At 46.2% G+C, this 22189-nt stretch overlaps 1 protein-coding gene across 1 annotated transcript; it reads left to right on the top strand.

Annotated features, from left to right (window-relative positions):
- The first annotated feature begins 1757 nt into the window (after window positions 1–1757).
- ZIC1 (Zic family member 1) lies at window positions 1758–5680 on the top strand. Its single transcript, XM_004318409.4, has 3 exons — window positions 1758–2789; window positions 4221–4384; window positions 5065–5680. Exons 1-3 carry the CDS (start codon window positions 1808–1810, stop codon window positions 5260–5262), a joined length of 1344 nt encoding a protein of 447 aa, XP_004318457.1. The 5' UTR covers window positions 1758–1807; the 3' UTR covers window positions 5263–5680.
- The last annotated feature ends 16509 nt before the right edge of the window (window positions 5681–22189 follow it).

The following is a 22189-nucleotide window of genomic DNA, read 5'->3' as shown; positions in this document are numbered from 1 at the left end:
GGCGTGTTGGGAAATTTACAGTTTTACCTGAATGAAAGGGGCCAGGGTTGGGAACAGGAGTGCAGAGAGAGGGGTTAGTGGGGGCAGACACGGGAGACTAGGGAAAAGGGAGAAAAGAAAAGAATAACACAGGAAAGGAAAAAAAATAAAAATCAGCAACAATGTTTTCCATTTGCTAAAAAAAAAAATCCCCACACAAAAACAAAAAACCCTGAACCTGGAAAGTTGGAGCTCTCATCCACCTGTGCTTATTTTTTGGGGGGAGGAGGGAGCAGGAAGTCTGATTGATTTGATAACAGTGAGAAAATCGAGGCAACCGGTTATCCTCAGAAATCACATTTCTGGTAAAGAGAAAGTGGTGTGTGCCTGTGTGCTCCCGAGATCTTAAATTATAAACAGGAGGGGGACGAAGCAAGAGGGAAGCGAACTTCAAACGGAGCAAATAACAAAAGCCTCCTTTGCTGCCCTTCAAGGCGGGGACAGGGGGAAAGAAAGAAAAGAAAGTTGCTGAATCGGGACATTCTGGAAGTGCCTTAGCTGTGTTTACCAGCCCCATCCCCGCCTCCTGTTCTCGGAGACGCCCGAAGTCGCTAATCGCTCAGCTAAGAGCAGGTCTGAAGAAGGACAAGATAGAGAAAGAGAGATGGAGAGGGAAAGGGAGAGGGATACGGATAAAGAGGAGAGAGAATGTATATGACTGCGAAAAGGAAAAGAAATCGTGGCAAAAATTTTTTTCCATGAGAAGAGGGGAAAAATTTGGCTAAAAAAAAAGTTGCTACTCCTGGCAGCCCTGTTTGTCAAAAGGGGATGTCAAGCGCTTTACAATACCTGGGATTGATGAGGCGGGCGGGCCAATGAAAGGCGCGCGGCGCCTCGGCGCGCCCTCCGTTGGCGCGGCGGCTGCGGGCGGGGGGAGCGCGGGCACACCAATGGGCGCCCGCGTCGGCAGCACGTGACGCCTCCCCCTGCTCCCATTCATCAAGGGGGGGACGGTGTCGTCCTTTCAATTCATTTATCTGCAGGAATGATTGCTGCTATCAGTCTCGCGCTCACCGCCCGGCTGAGGAGGTGAAAGTTTCTCCCCAGGAAGATAAACCGCAAAAGACAATATTGTGCATGATTTGCGCCTTTTCTTTGGCTTTTTCTTTCTTTCTTTTTTTTCTCCCCCTCCACCCCCCCTTTTTTTTTTTTTTTTTTTTTTTTTTTTTTTTTTTGCAAAAAGCAGAGGGGGAAAAAGGAGAGTGAAGGAGCGAGGAGGCGAGCCTGAGAGAAAGGAGAGAGAGAGAGAGAGAGAGAAAAGAAAGGGCGAGGGGCTAGTAGAGAAGTGAGGAGGGGCGTACGGCGCGAGGCGGAGAGAGGGCTAGCAGTCGCTGCTCCGGCGCTCACATTCCTCTATGCTACAAATCCGGGAGGAAGTTTTTTGGGGGAGCTGAGATGCTCCATGCCTTTCCCTGGGCAGCCTTGACGCGGGGTCCTCTCGGCAGAGACTGAGCGGCGAGAAAGTGCTAGCCGGGCCGGCAGGGTCTGCTCGGCGGGCGCCGGAGCCCGCCTTGCTCGCGGCCCGCAGCAGTCAGGCTTCCCCGCGCTTGGCCGGGCGGGCGCCCCGGCGCTCCGCGCCGCTGCCTGCAGGCTAGGACTTCGCGAGGTGGGTCGACTCCTCCTCCCTCCTCTTCTTCTTCCTCCTCTTCCTCCGCCTCCCGTTCCTCCTCCTCCACTACCTCCTCCTCCTCCTCCTCCTAATTTTCCCTCCTCGGCGGGCGAGGGTGGGGGGGGCGGGGGAGGCCGGGGCTCGCCCCGAGCAGCCACGATGCTCCTGGACGCCGGCCCCCAGTACCCCGCGATCGGCGTGACCACCTTTGGCGCGTCCCGCCACCACTCGGCGGGCGACGTGGCCGAGCGCGACGTGGGCCTGGGCATCAACCCGTTCGCCGACGGCATGGGTGCCTTCAAGCTCAACCCCAGCTCGCACGAGCTGGCCTCCGCGGGCCAGACGGCCTTCACGTCTCAGGCTCCCGGCTACGCGGCTGCGGCGGCCCTGGGACATCACCACCATCCGGGCCACGTCGGCTCCTATTCGAGCGCAGCTTTCAACTCCACGCGGGACTTTCTGTTCCGCAACCGGGGCTTTGGCGACGCGGCGGCTGCAGCCAGCGCGCAGCACAGTCTGTTCGCTGCTTCAGCCGGGGGCTTCGGGGGCCCACACGGCCACACGGACGCCGCGGGCCACCTCCTCTTCCCCGGCCTTCACGAGCAGGCGGCGGGCCATGCATCGCCCAACGTGGTCAACGGGCAGATGAGGCTTGGCTTCTCGGGGGACATGTACCCGCGGCCCGAGCAGTATGGCCAGGTGACCAGTCCGCGTTCAGAGCACTATGCCGCGCCGCAGCTGCACGGCTACGGGCCCATGAACGTGAACATGGCCGCGCATCACGGCGCCGGCGCCTTCTTCCGCTATATGCGCCAGCCCATCAAACAGGAGCTCATCTGCAAGTGGATCGAGCCCGAGCAGCTGGCCAACCCCAAAAAGTCGTGCAACAAAACTTTCAGCACCATGCACGAGCTGGTCACGCACGTCACAGTGGAGCACGTCGGCGGACCCGAGCAGAGTAACCACATCTGCTTCTGGGAGGAGTGTCCGCGCGAGGGCAAGCCCTTCAAAGCCAAATACAAACTGGTCAACCACATCCGCGTGCACACGGGCGAGAAGCCCTTCCCCTGCCCCTTCCCTGGCTGCGGCAAGGTCTTCGCCCGTTCTGAGAACTTAAAGATCCACAAAAGGACGCACACAGGTACGGAAACGGCTGTCCTTGACACCCCTCGTTCCCTATCCCAGGCCTGGGACCCGAAATCCAAAAGTCAGCGGCGGGGGCGCACAAACCCGGCCTCGGTTGGGTCTGGAAGTCAGATTCCAGCAGGCAGACAGCGAAAATGTGTGCTGGTTTTTAGTTTGAAGCTTGAAATTCTGGTAAAGTACAGAGAGGATCGGATTAGAGGGATCTAGGGTTATAGATTTTTAAATGAGAACTAAAAAAAGGCGGGGAGAGCTGAGAGACAAACCCTGTTTTGCGGAGCCCTTGGTGCGCGCGAAGCCGGGAGAGGTGGCCGGCTCCCGGCGGCGGCGGCAGCGGAGGCGCCAGCCGCTCCAGCTGCAGGCGAATCTAAACGTTTGCTTTCGGCCAACATCCCCTCTCCACGCACCTTAGTGAGGACTTTGCCAAAGGAAGGAGCTGAGGAAATTGGAGGAGATCGGATGAAGGGGCCCAGAAAGGAACAAAAATAGAGACAGAAAAGAGGGGGTGGCGATGGTGAAAGGAAGTCAATCGGGCCTGAGGGGGCTTATGCATATTTAAAGAGCCCCGATTTTAGTAGTGACTTGTTTGTGAGCAGGCTTGAGGAGTCGGGGAAGTCAGCAGAAGGCGGAGAAGTCCGCTTTGTCAATTAGATTCTGTGAGGACTTTTCGAAACACCGAATGCCCTGAGTTGGCCTTTAAAAATAAATAGACCGGTCGGGCGCAGTTAAAAGAAAAGTTCGCGGCGAGCTCAGGGCTCTAGTGTGGGTTGGGCAGGCCATTCTGGGCCTCTTGGGCCAACAAGGCCGGGAATCCGGTCTGCTTCCCTGTCCTGGTTTGCCCGGGTGATTTCTGAGTACTGCGTTTGGAACTTGGCGTTTTACGCCGGAGCCAGGGAAGAATTTGCGGCGCCGAGCTCTCGGCCCGGATTATCCTATAAAATGTGAGTGTGTATAGGGGTGGGGTGGGGTGGGGGCGGCGACGAGCGGGGTGCGGAGCGTCGGGGAGGGGGTAAGGGGAGGAGAGAAGAGCAAAACAGCAGGAGAATCGGCCCGGAATGTGAAAATTAGAAACCTAGAGCTAGGTAGAAGCTGCCTGAAGTCGTCTGTATAGCCCCGGGCCTAAAAACCAGCAGCCAGACCTGCTGCTACTCTGGGATCTAAAAAACTACCACGACCACTAATAATAATAATAATAAAATAATAAAATCTGGATCTAATTGGATTAAGAGTTAAAATAGTTCAGATGTTTAAAATTCCAATGCAGATATATGACTTTGTTAAAGATCCCGGTTTTGAGCTTGCAAAGTGTTAACCCTGGGCCGCTGCCTTTTTAATTTTTGTTTTTATTTTTTCCTTTTGTTTAATTTTTAGAAAAGAGCCGCGGGGTTTGTTCTAACCAGACCTGTCTCTTTCTTGCCTTTCGCACCAGGGGAGAAGCCCTTCAAGTGCGAGTTCGAGGGCTGCGACCGACGCTTCGCCAATAGCAGCGATCGCAAGAAGCACATGCACGTGCACACGAGTGACAAGCCCTATCTTTGCAAGATGTGCGACAAATCCTACACGCACCCCAGCTCGTTGCGCAAACACATGAAGGTAATCGCCGCGCTCTCGCCGCCCGCCTTGGAGCCAAGAGCCCGCTCAGCTCTTCGGCCGGGGTCGGGCGGCGAGTGGCAGCCGGGCGGTGGCAGGAGCCGGCAGAGGCGGAAAGGCAACGATTCCTCTCTGCTGACTGGGGCTGGGCAGAGAGGGCGGGGGCTGGGAGAGGAGATGGGGCCACCCAAGACCGTTCTAAATTTACTGTTTAATAATAAAAATCAAAAGAAGTGAGCACTCTAGCAGAGGCCGCGACTGATGGGGAGCCAGGACAGCCCAAGCGGGATGATGCTGACGAAGCTGCGGCCATGGCGGCTTGGCTGGCAGCGTTGGGCAGAGAGTTGGGGTCTTGCACGCGGTCCTGAGCGCTGGCTCCCCTAACCCTGAGCAAGCAACGTTCAGCGGCTGCCGTGAGGTCCATCTCAGGCTCTGGCCTCACATCCAGCCTCCCCCTCCCTAGATATTTTCTTTTGTTGAGTCCCCAGGGCACTGTCCCTCCGCAGAGCCCAGCCTCTGCAGGGCCGAGGCGGGGCAACCAAGCCCAAGTCCCGCGGGTCCGGCCTCCCTGGAGTTCAAGGGGATCCAGGGCTCCTGGGGGAGGCAGCGCGCGGCCTTCATCCCCCCGGGCGGCCGCCGCGGCGGGTCTTTATCTCCGTAAAAACGCGACTTTATTCCCGCAGGTCCACGAATCCTCCTCGCAGGGCTCTCAACCTTCGCCGGCCGCCAGCTCGGGCTATGAGTCCTCCACGCCGCCCACCATCGTGTCTCCCTCCACAGACAACCCGACCACCAGCTCCCTGTCGCCCTCCTCCTCCGCGGTCCACCACACAGCCGGCCACAGCGCGCTCTCTTCCAATTTTAACGAATGGTACGTGTAAAATCAGAAACAAAACACCGAACAAAACCCTATTTAAGAGACTGAGCACACACACACATACAAAATATTACTGAAAGAACCCTGAGCATCAAAAGAGTCCCCTCCCCACCCCCTAATCCTATTTTTTCTAAACCTGCCGATAGACCCAGGACCGAGTAAGAGAGAAGCACCAAACCTTTACATTTTTTTTTTCTTAGTTTGGCAAAGGCTTGGTAGCCAAGGGGTGGGAGGGGGGTGGAGAAGAAGGCGGTCGCCTGACCAAATGCCGCCAACCCCGAGGGCCAGTTTCTCCTGGGAATCTGAAAAGGCTCTCTGGGAGTCGGCTTTTTTTTTTTTTCTTTCTTCTTTGCATTCTTGTAAATACAGAATTATTAGCTTAAAACTGTACTGTTGGATTCTGTATATAGTTATATCTTGGTTGGAACGGGGGGGTGGGGTGGGATCGTGGCGTTGTGGTCTTTGCATTGGGGAGGGGGAGGGGCTGGGGGGAGGGCGGAGGGGGGAGGGGTGGGCGGCCGAAAGCCAACTGTTTGTACTGAATGGCAAGAATGTTCTAGTAAATGTGTACCAAAATGTGAATTACTTTGTACGATTACAGTCTCCACGTCGATCTAACAGAATATTATTGGTATTAATGTGCTTTTTTTGTATAAAGTGCAAACATTTCGTCCCAAAGTCTAAGTACTTTAGTGCAGTAAAATGTTGTTTTCACGTCCTGTCAAGAATTCGTATAGTACGAGCCTGGATCTGCGTGTCAAACTGTTCCATTTGTTTATGTAAAGTGATATTAAAAGAAGATATAAACTATAACTGTCCGTTGCTTTTGGCAAAAGATACAACCACATAATGTATATAATTCCTAGTTTCCATATTTATCCGCATGTAAAGGGCTGGTTTATTCATGTTACAGCTATTCAATATTTATGGCTAGAAGAACTCGTATGTACACTTTAGTTTCCAGAACTGTTTGGTAACCTTTCGTACGTTATTAAAGATTCTTAAATCTCAGTGATTGTGGTAGGAATTTCTTCTTCATCCCCAGCAACCTGCTGCCTCTTCTGCCAGCCTTAGTGGGTCTTGGGAAAAGCTCACCAGTCTTCCCTTTCTGTCATCGCAGGTCATATAAACGTGATAAATGAACGCTACCCTGCTGGCTCTCCGAGAGGGTGTAATTAGTATTTATATCAAAATTTATGAAACAAATTTTCGGCCGCAGTATAATTTAAATGACCTTTGCAGACATAGAATAACAACCATAAAAATAACAGAAATAGATTGCGCAGGCGACATCAATATTAATGTAGGCGAATTGTCAGAAGCTCAAGGACTCGCTCTGCAGCTTTGCAAATGAACTTGCAGCCAAGGGTTCTGCTGTCCCCCAAATTAAATTCCCCGAGTTGAAACCAAGTTGCAGATTTACAATATCATATTTTAAATTGCTGTCTTCAATTAAACCATTTATGGCCATAATTAATTTTCTGGATGTCGATGCATGCTTTTCCAGGCCTTCCTTCTTTGTACGAAAGTAAACCTCCATAAAGCATTTTACTTATATTTCTTCAAACGTGATGCTAATTTAAATTAATTACTTCCTGTGATACGTTATTATTCCTATAATTTTGCCAGTTATTAGTTCTCTCAAAAATACATATAGAGAAGAGAATTATTTTATGTAATTTGATTATCTATCTCTTTTATTTATTTCTCATTTACTTAAGAAATTCGTTCCATTGGCTGGCGTTGATACAGTAAATTTGTAAATGAGAAGACAATATAAAAAAATCTAAATTACTTGTGCTTAATGACTGTAGCAGAACGCCTTTTCTCTAAATCAGATTGTCTTTCTTGCAGTTTAGTTTGATAGATTTGCAAGCTATGCTGCTCCCTCGAAGTTAGCTGCGCTGGTAGGAACGTGAGCTTCTTTGTCTCTGGTTGTAGCTTGCATGATCGCCCCATTAAGCAGACAGCGTAGCCGGAGATCACAAATCAGGGCCTTGGCTGTAGTTGCAAGGGTGCTGATGTGTCAGAGCACAAGACGGAAACTGAACCCACTGTAGGCAAGTAGGAACCGAGACTTGCATCTTTAATATACAACGTTATGTGTGACTCTGAGAAGGAAAGCAAGACGGAAAAACCCTCAAGAGTATGAGAACCGCTTAAGATACTCATATCTGTTTCGAAGTGTACCATTGACCAATTACAAAATCAAAATGTTAAATTCACTTAAAATTTTTTTGACTCGTCCTTTCATTGCTTGCTATTTGTATTTGTCACTTTTAGGCAGCAAAGTTTTTCTAGGTAAGGAGGGGATTTGCTACACTTTCTGTAGCACATCAAAAACTAGAGACAGTGGTGTTTAACTTTTAAAAAATTGTTTTTGTGATCTATAAGAGTAAAGATTAACCTTTCATGAAAAGAGCGCCACCTTGCAAGGTTTGGTGAGATTTAAGGAAGTTGAACACCTAAGCAGAAATTGTTGCTGGTTCCGAAAACCTGTGAGACTATAAGCTGGCCCCAGTTGGCTCTGGAGGTTTAAAATTAACTAACAGCATAGTAGTTGAAGTGATTCCAGACATTAGGGCCAATAATTAATAAACATAGAAAATAGCTCATCTCTCTAGGAAAGAAAGGTAAACACCTCAATTAATAATCCTTCCCTTTCCTTTAGAGATTAGAATGTCTGGGAGTCTGATATAAGTATAATAATAATAACAACAGTACTTTTATAACTTTGTTAGTATATTTAGGAAGATAGTCAATGAGTGTATTTTTCCTTTGACCATTCCTGAAAGCAGTTTACTTCAAATTTGGAAATATAAATGCCTCATTATTTGTTATGTACCTGATGCCTTTTTAAACTTTAATAACATAGTATAATAATACAATATCATACTATGATATATGATTTAAGTAGGATATTTTAAAGATAAATTTTAGGGATAAATGTTTACTTCAAAACTACTTCATATTAAAAAATTTTTTAGACATTGAATGCCAAATAATTTTTTTTTAGAAAACCATTTGAGGAGTACTGTGTGTGTGTGTTTGTGAATAACCTCACTCACCAGAAAGGAACTTTTATAGTAGAAGCCAATATTTATGCCAGTCCCCCTTATGCATTCTCTTCTCCAACACTTATCCCAAAGAAAAAGTCATTAATGATGTAGGCTGCCTAAAATAATGCTTCAAACTTAAATGTAGTCTATTATTTTGCTGGTACCTTTAATGTTTGCTTCTTGGGATGTATTCTTTCTACTTTTCTTCATGGGCTATTAGGTTTTGAAATACATGAATGTGAACAGCGAAATATATTGTTAGACCCTATTTAGCAGGAGCTGAAGATGCTGCGAATGGCTGGTTTGTGTGTGTAGCTGTGGATTTTGATTTAGGCAGAAAGCCATCCTGGTTCATATTTTCACTGCATTGTTTTCTATCACTATCAAATGATTAGAACAGCTAACAAGTTATTAAAAAGTTATATTGCGTCAACAAAAGATGCCTGACTACAAGCAACTGTATTTGAGAAATGAAGAGAAATGAGTTGTGGTATGTGTGTGTGTGTACATTTATAGAGTAAGCATGTAAATATACAAGCTCCATTTATATAGGGGCTAAGTAATTTTCAAACATTTCAGATCCTTTGTTTTCTTCTTCAAAAGCTACCCCCAACTGCTTTAAGCGTTTGCAGCTGATGATTTTGATTTTTTAAAGTCAAGCATTCAAGTTAACCTTTAAGAAGCAAACCACCTCCAAAAGAAAGATGTAACCTTTCAATTGCCCCATATGCTTATCATTTTTTTTCTTTTTCTTTCTTTTTTTTTTCTTTAGCTGACAGTGTAAATAGCACTAACCTTCTTTGCTCATGGGCCTGGCATTTAGATGTTTTTATTTGTTGATGGTGAAGTTTTCTCAGAACTTTTAAAGGGCTGGCAACAGAACTACATTCCCCAAATACCTTGCCCAGCCCTGAAACCTTCCTGATGTTCCCTTTTAGAGGTCAAGCTGTCATCAGTGTCCTGGTCCCCTTGTGAATCAGTATTGGTGGAGTTGGTACCTGAGCATACTGCTTTCCAGGAAGCAGCTTGGGGAAGGCTCTGGTCCTTAAAGAGAAGCACCAATTTATGATGGGCCGGGAGTAACTATATGTGGTCTGGCAAACTCAAAATGAAGGCACTGAGCTTGTGTCTTTGATTATTTGTGAACTAGATATGAAGTCAGCAGATTCCCAGCTCACATTTCTTTCTTTTTTTTTTTTCCAACTCAAAATACTAATTACAAATTTATCTTGTCCTCTCTAGGTACAGAGTTCTCGCTTGCTCCTAGCATCAAGTGTAGTTCTTAGAACTATGTGTTCATATTAGGAAAACAAAGTGTTGTTTTTATAAAATTTGCCACAGTTCATATTACTCTCTGGTTTTAGAATTCTTGAAAACAGAGTGGCAGTGGAAAGATTTATCTCATCTATGCCAGGCAAACCTGGTTCATGTTGCTATAGGTTCATATTACTCAGGGTGCTGAGGTTTTTTTTTTTTCCCAGCTTTTTACCACCCTATTCACTATCAGTAATATGTACCCATTTAAACTGGTTAGATGTAGAATGTAAGATTTTATAAGAGTAACTATACAGCAATCTCTTTTTTTTTCAAACGATAATCACTAGTTTGGGGCAAGAAATAAGAAAAAAATGGTAATAACGTTCTATAGCATGCCACATTTGAGCCTTTTCCTCAAAGTTTATTGCAAGTATAATGGCATAATATACACAAAAAATGAGCAGTGTTCTCCATTAATCTATGCAAGTCAGGTTCATTCCAGAGTGTCTCACCAAGTAAGAGGAAACACGATCAGCCCAAACCAGGGGCTATTTTTACCATGCAAGCTGAATTCTGGCATTAGTTCCTAACGTTTATTTCCACTTTAGAGCAAGGAGCTAAAACAGTATGAAGTTTCCAGTTGATGCTATACTGGAGGTGGGTTTTTCAAGAATAAGAAACTGAATTTAGCTATCTAGTATGGAAATGACATTGCTTGTCAATGATACTAGAGACTTCCATTGTCTGTCTCTTATCCACAAAATTTTGACTGCCTCTGATATTGCGGGTCATCTTTGTAAGTTTATGCAGAAGAATTCACGGGTTGTGAAACTTACACAGTGATATTTTCACCTACAGCATACACAAGAATCAACTATTAAGCATGGATATAAACAGATGGGAATTATATCTCTCTAAAAAAATAAAACAACAGACGTTCGAAGGCCAGCGACTTTAGCAAACTCAAAAAAAAATTACGATTATTTTGCTTCTGTCTTTTGTGTAATAATCCCCGTTAAGCTACAGAAAACATAAGGACATAAGGAAGGTGAGAGAAGCTTACATCCTAACTCCTTTTAAATTTTTTTTCTGTCTATCCGGGAAAATCCTAGCCTCTGGCACAGAAAGCTGAAAACTGTGGAGGAAGGTAAAACCACGAAAAAGGATAGGGGTGGGTGAGTCTGTGCGTCAAGGGAGATTCTTGTTCTGGAGAATTTCTTGAAAATATATAAACACTAGCTTTGGAGGTGAGTTTGTGGCGGTGGGGTGGAACAGCAAGACTTCCCCACAGCCCCTCCACTGAAGGCCTGGCGGCCAGGGTTTGAGGGGCCCCTTGCGCCACCCTGCAGCCCTGCGGGGCGCTTTCGAAGTCGCTGCCGCGGGCTGGGACTGTGGCTGGGAGAGCAGTGCGCAAGCGCGGCCCTGGGCCCGCGGTTCCACGTGCTAATGAATATGCATGAGCCCCCCCCCCCCGCCCACACGGGCCGCGGGGAACAGCTCTGAGGCTCTGGCCTGCGAAAGCTGCTGGCCCGGCTGCCAAAATAGTGCGGCGAGGAAGCTGCACGTGTTTGTTTTGAAACCGCACTGGTTTAAGTGAGTTCACAAAGCCAGGCAGACAGTGTAGGCTCCAGCCATCGAGTGGGCCGGCAATCTCCTATTCTTTAAGGGCCGCCCCAGTGCACTACGAGCCCTGCCCACTTAGGAGCTGTCCTCCTCCTGTCCCCTTCCAGGGAGCTGGCACCCTGGCAGTTCTTCTAGCTCTTTGGAGAAGACGTCCCCTCCAGTCACCTGGCCCTCCTCCAGTCACAGACCCCACGCCTGAGGTGGGAGGGCAGGGCACTAAGGGTTTTCCTATCGTCCACCCTCTTTCTTTGCTCTGATCCAGGCTTGAGTGTCCCCTGTCTTTGTCTGTCTCTCTCTTTCTCCCCCTTTTCCTTTCTCTCTCCGGGTTCCTATTCCTGTCTCTGGCTGTCCCCCAGCCCCTACCCACTCATGCGGGGGGCTATCAACCGCTTGCTTGAACGCTTGCTCTAGGGTTTTCTCTCGACCCTTCCCAAATAAGACTCATTAGCTCGCACATGTTTAAGAGCTGGTATAGTCCTGTTGAGTTCAAACGTGCTTACATGGTGCAAACGTGACAACTGGTAGAGGAACTGCCCTGGCCACGAGACCTGGGAAGTGTAGGGTGTGGTGAGGGAAACACAGAGTTCAGGCGCTGAGCTATTGCTTTCCCCTCCTGGTGACATTCCTGGGGGTCTGCACATTGCATAATATTTTGTGGTCAATGTACTGACATTTCCAGAGCAAGTGCCTAATATGTATGGTAGAGTGACCAACACCTGTAAACAAAGGGAGGGGTAGTGGAGAGTCCCTGGGGCACTCTATCCTCACACCACTGTCTATAGAGTTATGCTTTTGGGTGTCTTGGTCAAAAATCCTAGGTCCCATGACATCAGAAAATGGCTGCCAGACAGGTTCCAATCCTCCTCTGGATTTTACTTTCAGCTGGAGGGACAGACCCATTCCATGGGGCCCACGCCTCTCACTTCCCTCACTGCTAACAGGAGCGGCCTTTTGTCACTGCTTGGTTCGCACTGCAGCTAATCCAGGGCCAGCTTCATTCCTGCCAGTTCTGAGATCCGGGGGCCATAGCATCATTTCACCTGACAGCCACCACTCGCCACGTCTTCAGCTTTGAACCTGGAGGTGTGGCAGAGGGGTTTTGAAAACGTTCCTGTTAGGAAAAGTCCTGTCCTCCCACCCAGCATCCGAGTCTGGGAGCTCAATAACCTAGGGGTGGCCCGAGAAGAGCTGTCGGGGACCTGGCCCAGGGAGGCCTGGCAGAAGCCAATCCGCCTGGGACTGGTCCCAGGGACTCGGTGGAAAGGGGCTGGCTCACCAGAGTTCTCTTGTCCGAGGTCCCCGGAGGACAGAGCACCGGGCGTCTAGTTAGGGGCGAAGAGACCTTCCATCCACCGAATCCCCGCCACAAGGGCCACCCCACAGGAAACCCATTCCCGAGTTGGGTCCTTTTATGTTTTAATATGTTGGGAGAGGGGGGCGATCTAGACTCTACGAACTCCACGCTAGTTATGAAGACCTGGGTTGGGCTCGCTCAGGGCAGCTCTAACCCAGCGTGGGTTCCTGCGTTCTTGCCCAAAAGGCCAAGGCCCAAAGAACCCTTTGCATTTGGCGGGGGGCTAGAGGGAAAGGAGGGGCGGGGGCGGGAGCAGGCCGGGGTCTGCAAGCCGGCAGCCCGGCGCGGCGAACTTGGGGCTCCCGCGCTTGGCCGCCGCGTCCGTGCCGGCGACGCGGTTGCCCTCTCCGGGCCAGAGAGCGGGGACGCCCCTTCCCCGCCCCTGACACCCCAGCGCCCCCGGGGTCGGCGCCAGAGTCCCTGAGGCCCGGAGGCTTTGACTTCAGGCGGCGAGGCGGGCTCTGGGGCCTCCCCGGGCCAGGCCGAGTTTGGTCTGCGGAGGCGATAGCGGGGGCGGGGGGCGCGGGCCGGGGCCAAGGAACGAGGGACCCCAAACCGGACAGGCGTTTTCCTTCCCTCCCCCTTTCCCCCGCCCCAGCCGCGCCTCAGTCCCTGCCCAAACTGCCCGTCTCCGGTAGGACTGACTGTCTGCCCGGCCTCACTCTGCTGCCAACCTTGCCCGAAATCTAGACCCCAGAGCCGGTAAGTCGCGTTCTTTCCCCCACCCCGTCCCGCCACCTTCCCGGCGGAGTCGGCCCGCGGCTGCGTGTGCGCGAGGGGCCCGAGGCGCGCGCCGAGAAGTTGGGCTGACGTGGAGCAGCCGCGCCAGCCTGGCCTCTGCGGCTGGTGTGTAGGAACGCCGAGCACCCCAAGGTAGTCAGAGATGTCGCGGGGCTCCCCAGTGAGGAGGGACCGAAGAGGGTCCAGCCTCGCTCTCCTGGATCCTCTTTGTCCCTGTGGACAGCCACTAAAGCTATCTTTTAAGAATAAGCTTTCTGCTGGTCTCTACAGTGTGTGTGTGTGTGTGTGTGTGTGTGTGTGTGTGTGTGTGTGTGTGTGTGTGTGTGTGTGTGTTGGGGGAGGGGAGCGGGGGAGGAGAAGTGCCCCTTCCCCTAAGCAGTTTCTAATCCCTAAGGTCCCCAACAAAGTTTACTTATGGTTTCCATTTGAATTCTGTGAAGTTAGTATTATTATTACTATTTTAAGTGAAGATTTCTAAGAGTCACAACTTCTCAAATATACGTGCCTCTTGAGGGCATCTCGACAATTACCTTGTCCACTAACTCCCCTCCCTTCCTACTGGAAAAAAATAAACTTAATTTTTCAGTAGTTGCCTTAGGACAGGTCGTTTACAAGTCACTAGTGTGAGGGAAGAAAGGAAGAAAGAAAAACAAGCTTGGCATTTCTCATTGGGACTCCGCGCGCTCTATTACTGAAATGTGCAAGATGGAATTTTTTTTGGGGGGGAGGGGGAGGCAGGGCGCTGGAAGAGTGCTTTTGAACCGCGCTGCCCTGTTGCACGGGGCTGACCTTTGGCTGACACGGCCACGGAGCGGGCCGTTCGTTAACGAGGATTTGATACATTAGACATTCGAGCTGGGCGTGTAAACCCACACTCTGAATCCAGATTTCGCTCAAATTAGTGTACGAGGAAATGATCTTTTTAAGTCCTGAGGCTTAACCAAGTGTCAGGAGAGCCGATTGCTGCCTGAAAAGGGCAGCGAAGAACACTGGGTAAAAGGCACATTCCTAGCTCCTTAACAAACAAACAAAATAAAACCCCTAAATCTTCTTTGAATAATTCCTGAAATCCTCCAAGTTGCCACTTTTAAGTAATGCTTATAAATAAGGCTAATCATCTCGTTCTAGTGAATTCTGTTGTATTAAATCCTAACGCGAGGCAAAGTTGTGAAGACAGTGTCACAGTTAATGTGTATATATATATATATATATACACACACACACACACATACACAATATATTATACATATATACATAATATACACATGTGTATAATTTTTTTCTCTTTTACTCTCTGGAGATGCTAGAATGTGACAATTTATATCCGCCAGGCAGTGGGGCACATACGGAGGGGAGAGTCACAGATTTTAAAGCCGTTTACAAGTTGACGCGTCTCGATTTAATTTGGTTCGACTCGTGTCCAGACTTCAGAGCCCAGAAAGGGAAGGCAGGCTGGCCGCAGGGACCCCGGCCTGGCGCGCGGCGGCGGAACCTGCAGCTCCCCACCGGGCTGGAGTTGGGGACTCGGCTGCGCAGTGGCAGTGGAATGGGAGGCCAATTGGAGGATGCGGCGGCTCCCACGGTATTTACTGATTTGGGAAAGGTATTTTATTTAAGTTGGCAATAGAGCTCCAACTTAAAATTTAAAAAAATCTCCCCCCCCCCCCAGAAAATGTTTTTCTTCTCTTTCTCCTAATAACAGAGCCCGCGAAGTGCTCTGAATTGTAGAGGGGGAGAATCGCTCCTGCCGGAGTTCCCAGCCACTCTTGGGGGGAAGAGGGGAGACGAAGGGAAATCGTGTTCTTGCTGTGTCCCGCAGTCCTGCAACGGCTATTTCCTTCAGCTACCGTCCTGGGGGAGGATCGCAGTGACAGAGGCAGTTTTCTGCACCTGAGTGTTGGCTTCCGCTGCTGGGTTTTGCTGGCGCTGCCCAGAGGCCGTTGCTGGGACCAGAATTTATTCCAGGCGAAAACGTACGCGAAGCAGTTTTCGGCCTCAAATCTTTGCTCGGGGAGTCTCTGCCTCCACTCCCCTCTGTCCTCTGGATGTGGATACAAGGATGGAAAATTAAGCGAGAAAGACACTATCTATCATGAAAAAAAAAAAAAAAGAGTTTAAAAGCAAGGATTCTAGGGGAGAGAAGTGATTCTCCCAGACCTGCGATGAAGAAATCCAGACAGGGCCCACGAGAGCTACAGGATTCATTCCAGACCGAGTTCTATAGACCTAGCCCCACTCACAGACTGACGGCTCGCCAAACTCGGGTCCCCATCTTTAGGACAAGGGCAACTGAGCGGGTGGAACACTTTTCGGGACAGAGGTCCTGACCCCCTTTGGAGAAACCACACCTCTCCAGAATCTTAAGAATGGCCCTGGCTTGGGAGGGTTGCAAAAGCTGGTCTTAGGGTGAAGAGGAGAGTTGGGGGAAGAGGGAAATGTTCGGAGAGGAAAGAGAGAGGAAAAGTTGTGGCTGGTCGACTGCGAGATCGAGTTCATTTCCCCCCAGTGGCGGGTCCCAGCATCCTTCTTCCCCAGGTTTGGAGCACCAGCGAGCGGTGTTTGGGGGAGAAACTCCCCGGATCACCGACGTCCAAGTTGTGTCAAGTTTGAGGTAGAAAAGGCGGGTCTATTTCATTTTAAGTTCCGCTTTTGGAGTCGGTGGAAACAATCTACCGTTGACTTTTATAAAGAGTGGAAGGGAGGAAGCGCCCGCCGCTTGAGGACTTGTCCGAGTTTCTTTGGCCCTCTGTCTAGACCGCCCACCCACGTCCAGCCCCGCGAGTCTCCCCCTGGCTTGGGGCCTCCACACGCGGTCTCGAGTCTCGGTGCCCGCGTGTGTCCGGAAGCAGCGGGCACTGCGGTTCCGCCTGCGGCAGGACTTTTTGGTGGGCGCGGGGGCAGCCCCTTTCGCCCCTTCTGGGGTTTCCTCCGGCCCTGCCCCGGGCTCCCTCCCTGCAGCCCCAGCTGCCCGGGGCCCGGCCACCCGGGGGCTGCTCTGGACCTGACGCAGGCAGCGCGGTCGCTGACGTCAGGGGCTCCTGGTGGCCCGAGCCCCGGCCACGAGGCACCCGGCGCGAGCGTCATTAATTATCAGGCGCCAAATATTGCGAAGAAAGCTCAAGCTTTTCAGGCGGGAACTGATTTTGAGATTTATATGTATATATATATATATATATTGGTGTGGGGAGCGGGAAAAGAAGAGAAAAAAAAAGTGGAGTGGGAAACAATGATTTGGTTTCTCAAAGCATAGTTAGCAACTTCGCACCCTCCAGCGTCCAGGTCCGCCCCCTGGGTGTACCCTTCCGTAGGTGTGGGCTCCTCATTTTGTACCTGGTTTGGGAGGTTCTTGGTGGACGCGCCAATATTTGTTCCTGGGAGACTCGCATCTGTAGATTCAAGCTTGAGGAGTTCAATCATCTCCAGCACCCAAGGGGATGAGATGGGGATGGGCATTGCGTCCTAAACCTGGATATAGGATGTTCATAGCACCCATTCCATTGGGTTAGATCCTTAGCCAGAGATCTGATATTATTATTGTTGTTGTTGAGTAAAAAGAGGGGGGAAAACCCCACGTACACCGATAGGGCCAAGATAAATGAGCAGTGCAATTCGGTATCAGCAACGAAACCTTTCATTTGTAGCATCGAAAGCAGCTCTCCTTTTTTCTTTTGTTTTAAAAGGAATTAGACATATAGTGTCTAGCTCAAAATAGAATTTTAAGCGGCAAAAACTTCTTCAAAATCACACCAGGTCTTGGTTCTAGCTCTAATACATTTTCAAAAACCCTTTCTCTGAGGATCACTGCCGAGTAAACAGAGGGCACAGCGGGGTCATTGTGAGGCGAATTCTCTCTTGGGCTCTTCCCTGCAAAGGGAAAAAAAAAAATCATGCAGTATGATAAATTCCACAGGTGATGGTGAAGTGATTTTCTGAAAAAAAGAAGAAAGTGAAATTAGAATTAAACAAAAACCCAGCCATATTAAGACAATTTTTATGTAAGTGGAAATAATAATCCACAAATTCAAACGTCTTAAATATTATCTTATTTGTCATAAGTAATTTCCTTGAAATTGGCTAGTTGAATTAGCCATTTGGAAGATCCTGAATATAAAAATAAAACTCATATATATCACTGCATATAGTCAGTAAATAGAGGCTCTCACAAATATAAAATTATCTTCATACATATGAATACAGAATGTATTTGATAGTCAGAACACAAAGCCTCTCTAGTTATATCTATAGGAGGTTAGAAATATCCTGAAAAGTACTTAAATGGCAGGTAATTTGTTTAGAGTTTCACAGACAGAAAAAGAATGGACTGAACTTTAATTTTTCTTTTGAAACTTTTAGAGCCCTGTAGCCAGCTTTTGATTCAGAAGTGTGATGGTGACCATTTTATTCTGAAATCAGTAATTTATTTTTAACCAGTAATTATATGATAAACGTTTAACAAAGTATATACTGATTTCTCAGAAGTGGACAGCAACTATTTTGTAAAATATGAGGAAAAATGGAGCTCATTCTTAAACAAAGTGTAAATATATTTGTAGTATTGAAATCTTTATAGAGAATTTTAAAAAAGATTAAAAGGTCACATTAATAAATGTACGAAATTCCACAAACACGCACCAATAAAGATTTCCAGGAATTGTGTGTTAAAAGTGTTTGAAAAGAGATACCCGCACACAAAAAGAAAAATAAAAAGGAACCTTAGGGTAAATAAAAACAAAGGTCCAGGGTCCAACCTTTTTTCTCCTTAATTATTATTACCCGTTTTTATGGCTTGTAATACCTAGACTTTTGTTTAAAATTCTAAAAGTGTGTGTTAACTGTAATAAAAAATATTTGAAGTTAAGGACAACAGTTAATCAGTATTCAACAACTTCAGTTTCTATTTTACTTGCTACTACTTTTATATACTATAAATATTTCCAGAGAGCTCTGCTCTTTTTTGGTACAGTAGGATGAAATTTATGGGTCTAAGATGTTTTCTGGACTATGTATATTATACTCTGGCTGAGAAAAACCTTAAAATATTCATTAGATTAAAAAAGTCAGCTAATATTGTTATAGTTCCTGAATCAATAAATATTTACAGATTTAAGGCAATAATTGAATTGAAGTGCCAAATTTCAAGGTCATTATGTGTGTATGTGTATCTTCACATAGTAATTTGTACAAGTTGGATGGTATCGTATGGGGTTTATGTGATTTTTGGTGCTGCCTCAGTCATGATTTCACTTGCTGACCTGGTAAAGTCAGTTGATATCCTTGGATCTTAGCTTTTTCACTTGTGAAATCAGTGCCCTAGATAAGATGCTCACTAAATTTTTATATAGTTCTTAAAGCAGTGGTCTTACTTACTCTTACTTATGGATTAACATTTTAAAAACTTTTAAAGGTAGAATTTTATTTGTGAAAAAACTAAATCAGGGAAGTCTACTTAACTGATTTGGATATAAATGCAATCGACTAGCAATTCCTATTGTAAAACCTCATCGTTAAGGTTTTTTTTGTGAGTCCTGTTTTAGAAATATGCATTCTATTAAACGGGGCAGGGCTGGGGGGGGATACAGGAAACCTATCTTTCTCTCTTATCTTGAAAAGGAAATAACATACATTCCTAATGTTTTGTTTATGTGAATTACAAAGAATATTTTCGTAAACCTGGGGCAGAGGGTACTTAGGAGATGGAAACATTATTAAATTCAATTGTTTAAGGGCATGCATTTGGGAATTGTGAACTTTAAGTTCTGGTCGTATGCAAATATATGTTTGCTATATGTATTAATTCACTGAATTTACAAATCCCACTATGTAAAATAACAAAAATAAGAGGAAAACACAATTCTCCTGCACACTCTTATGGCTGGATCAGTGTGAAGAGCTAAATATATTGAGTATATTATTCAAGCTACAGGTTTTGCAGCTGTAGCTTGTTACTTACCTATCAGCTGACTGCATTTGACTGGACCAATTAATTGATTAATTAATTAAAGCAACAAACTTTAAAGTATGGTCGTTGTTATTGAGACTATGGCATTTCAAAAAAAAAAATCCAAATGCTTTCTTCCCTCCAGGAATATAATAGGAGAGACACATAGAATTAAGCAAAATGTAAGGTAAGATATGGTATTTGTCATAAGAGAGGCATAAACAAAATTTGATTGGGCAATGTTTGACGTTTTGATCACTTGCTGATTTACAAAATCAGAGCAAAATTTCACATCAAAAACTTTTCCTTCTCTCTCCTTCATACTCTCCTTTCCTCCATTCCCTCCCCTTACCTCCTCCCTTTTCTCTTCCCCTCTCCCTGGCTCTGAAACCTAAGGCAATATGACATTTTCAAAAGACCTTTCTTGGAGTGGTGGCAGTGGGTTTGAGAGATTGCTTCCTGAATCCTCTCCAGGCTTTTGTCTTTTGGGGGCAGTTTTGTCCGAGTGCCCATCTATAGCCAGCTAACCTGGGCTCCCCATAGATGAGCTTAAGCTCTGTGAATGCTGGGTCTTAGGGCTGGTCAGAGCTTTTCAGCTATGAGAGTGTCCATTTTTATGGTTGAAGTGGGTCAGACCAAGCAGAGACCAAGTTCTGACAACTCCAGACAAATATTTGAAAAGAGGACACTCGTCGCCAGGACATTCACACTTTGCAGAATTGTGCAGGATTTCTCTCTCTTCCATTATTTGTTTGATCTAATACAGAGTCCCTTGTCACTAACAAAAAAGGCTTTTTCGCCTTTTTATGACGGTTCATTTGTTCATTTTTATTGTTTTAAAATTATTTACTATAAAAATTTCAGCATACTGACTACTTTCTTTTTCATAACTTTTCTATCTGTTCTGAAATGTTAAGCGGTTGAGCCATGTTTTTCCTTTCCCTGAGACTGACTTTATTCTCTGGCAGTATTTTCTAAGGAAATTTTATGTCCTCCTTATACTATTTCATAGTCACCCCATGAAACCAAGGAATAATTAATTTTCTCCAAAACGGGTTGCATTCAAGTGTTTTAGAAGCTCTAAGTAGGACTAACCTGTAGCTAATCAAAGATGTAGAAATAACTGGTCATTTTATATGTTATTTCAGATTCCTCTTTTTTCTCCTTTGTTGCCGTTCCTTGGGTCACTTGGAAAGTGGCACAACCCAGACCAGTCTCATTAGTACTTGCTGGCTGTTTGGATGAGTAGATTCAGGCAGGAGGGGTTGCAAAATGTGTTTGAGGACTTGGTTTTGTCATTTTCATGTGATTCCTATCCTGTCTGTAAAATAAAGTCTTCATTCTGAACAATTTCTAGCATATACAAAAGTAGAGAGAATAATGTAATAAATCTTCCTCACCCAACATCAATATTTATCATCTCATAGCCAATTTGAATTTGTCTATATTTCCATCCACTATTCTCCCCCAGGATTATTTTAAAGCACATTCTAGACATATTATTTAATATGTAAATATTTATTATTTAACTAATATATAGTTAACGTTTGCTACAAAGCCGAGTGGTTTTTTCAAAGCAACTAGTGTGTTTTTCTGAAACACTGCCTGGTTTGAGCTTTTAGGTTGCTATTCTTGATCCTTTTAACAGTTTTGCTTCCAATACCAGAGCCTTTATTAGCCACTGGAATCAAGGAGCTCTGTAGTTCTCAAGAGGAAAAGAATAATTCAGTTGATTATCATCATAATCAATGAAGATGGAAGCTTCAAGTGGGAAATCTCACAATTCCCAGAGTCTAGTAGTCAGAGTGGAATCAGAATAATTTACTCAAAAGTTTCTGAGTTTGGGAAAATGTGATGACTACAAATTTCTTTTATAAAACAATAATATGAACTTGTGCTGGTATGGAAAAACCATTGTACTTGAAAAACTATCACCGATGTGCATTGGATTTCAGCTTCAAACTACCCAAGGCAACCCCCCAATTATCGATACAATAATAAATATGAATTCGTGCACTGTGACTTAAGTGTAATGTTTTCTTATCTCCTTAAATTGTATGAAGCCGTATGCTGTGGTTAATTTTTTAAAAGAGAGTACTGATCCCTTAGAAATCTATGCCAAACTCTTTATGGATGAAATAGTATGATGTCTAGAATTCGCTTCAAATAATCTTGGGTGGGGGGTGGTGAGTGAGTGTAGGAAGAATCAAGATTTTTATTGCTGGGTGATGGGTACTTGGGGGTTCATGATAATATTCTCTCTACTTCTGTAAATAATTAAATTTTTTCTTAATCAAATAGTAAAAAAAAAAGCCAGGAAAATCCCACTAAAGTGTCTATCTATCCATTCATCTATCAGCAGAGAAGTCAAAAGTTAGAATGAAAATGTTTGGAATTTAAAATTTAAAAGGTGGAGGTTTATTTCCTTCATCTTGGACTACCTATGTGTATACATGGAAAAGCCAATGAACCTCTTTTAATTTGGATTTTCACATGTATAAAAATACTCCACCTGGATTAAATAAATGCCAGTATTGTTCCAGATACCCCTATATGTTAGATGTCAATTCCTAACACCTTGCAAGGAAAAATATTGCTTAATAATTTAAACTTGCAGTTACTTGAATGTTTGCCATCTAATTGTTTTGAGATCTATGGAAAGATCTAGTTGTTACTTTCTGCTTGTAGTTGTTTTGTGCACTGATTATGATAGAACCTTTCTCAGTATGTGGGGAAAATAATGATTGCTATAGATTTTAAAATGAGATTATTGCTAGAGCATAATGCTGGGCCATCCACTTTCCTGGTGGGAGATGTGGACTCTTGAAGTTCAGGGTTAACCCCTACCTCATTGTTTCTTCCTTTATAGCATATCTGCCCTTCAGACTTCATTTCTGGGCCATTCCTGCTGGATGTAGAAAACATATCAGCCTCCTCAGCTTCAATTCATTGTGGAACT

This window comes from Tursiops truncatus, chromosome 4 (assembly GCF_011762595.2).
Source record: "Tursiops truncatus isolate mTurTru1 chromosome 4, mTurTru1.mat.Y, whole genome shotgun sequence".
Lineage (NCBI taxonomy): Eukaryota > Metazoa > Chordata > Mammalia > Artiodactyla > Delphinidae > Tursiops > Tursiops truncatus.
This window is presented reverse-complemented; position numbering and strand designations above follow the sequence as displayed.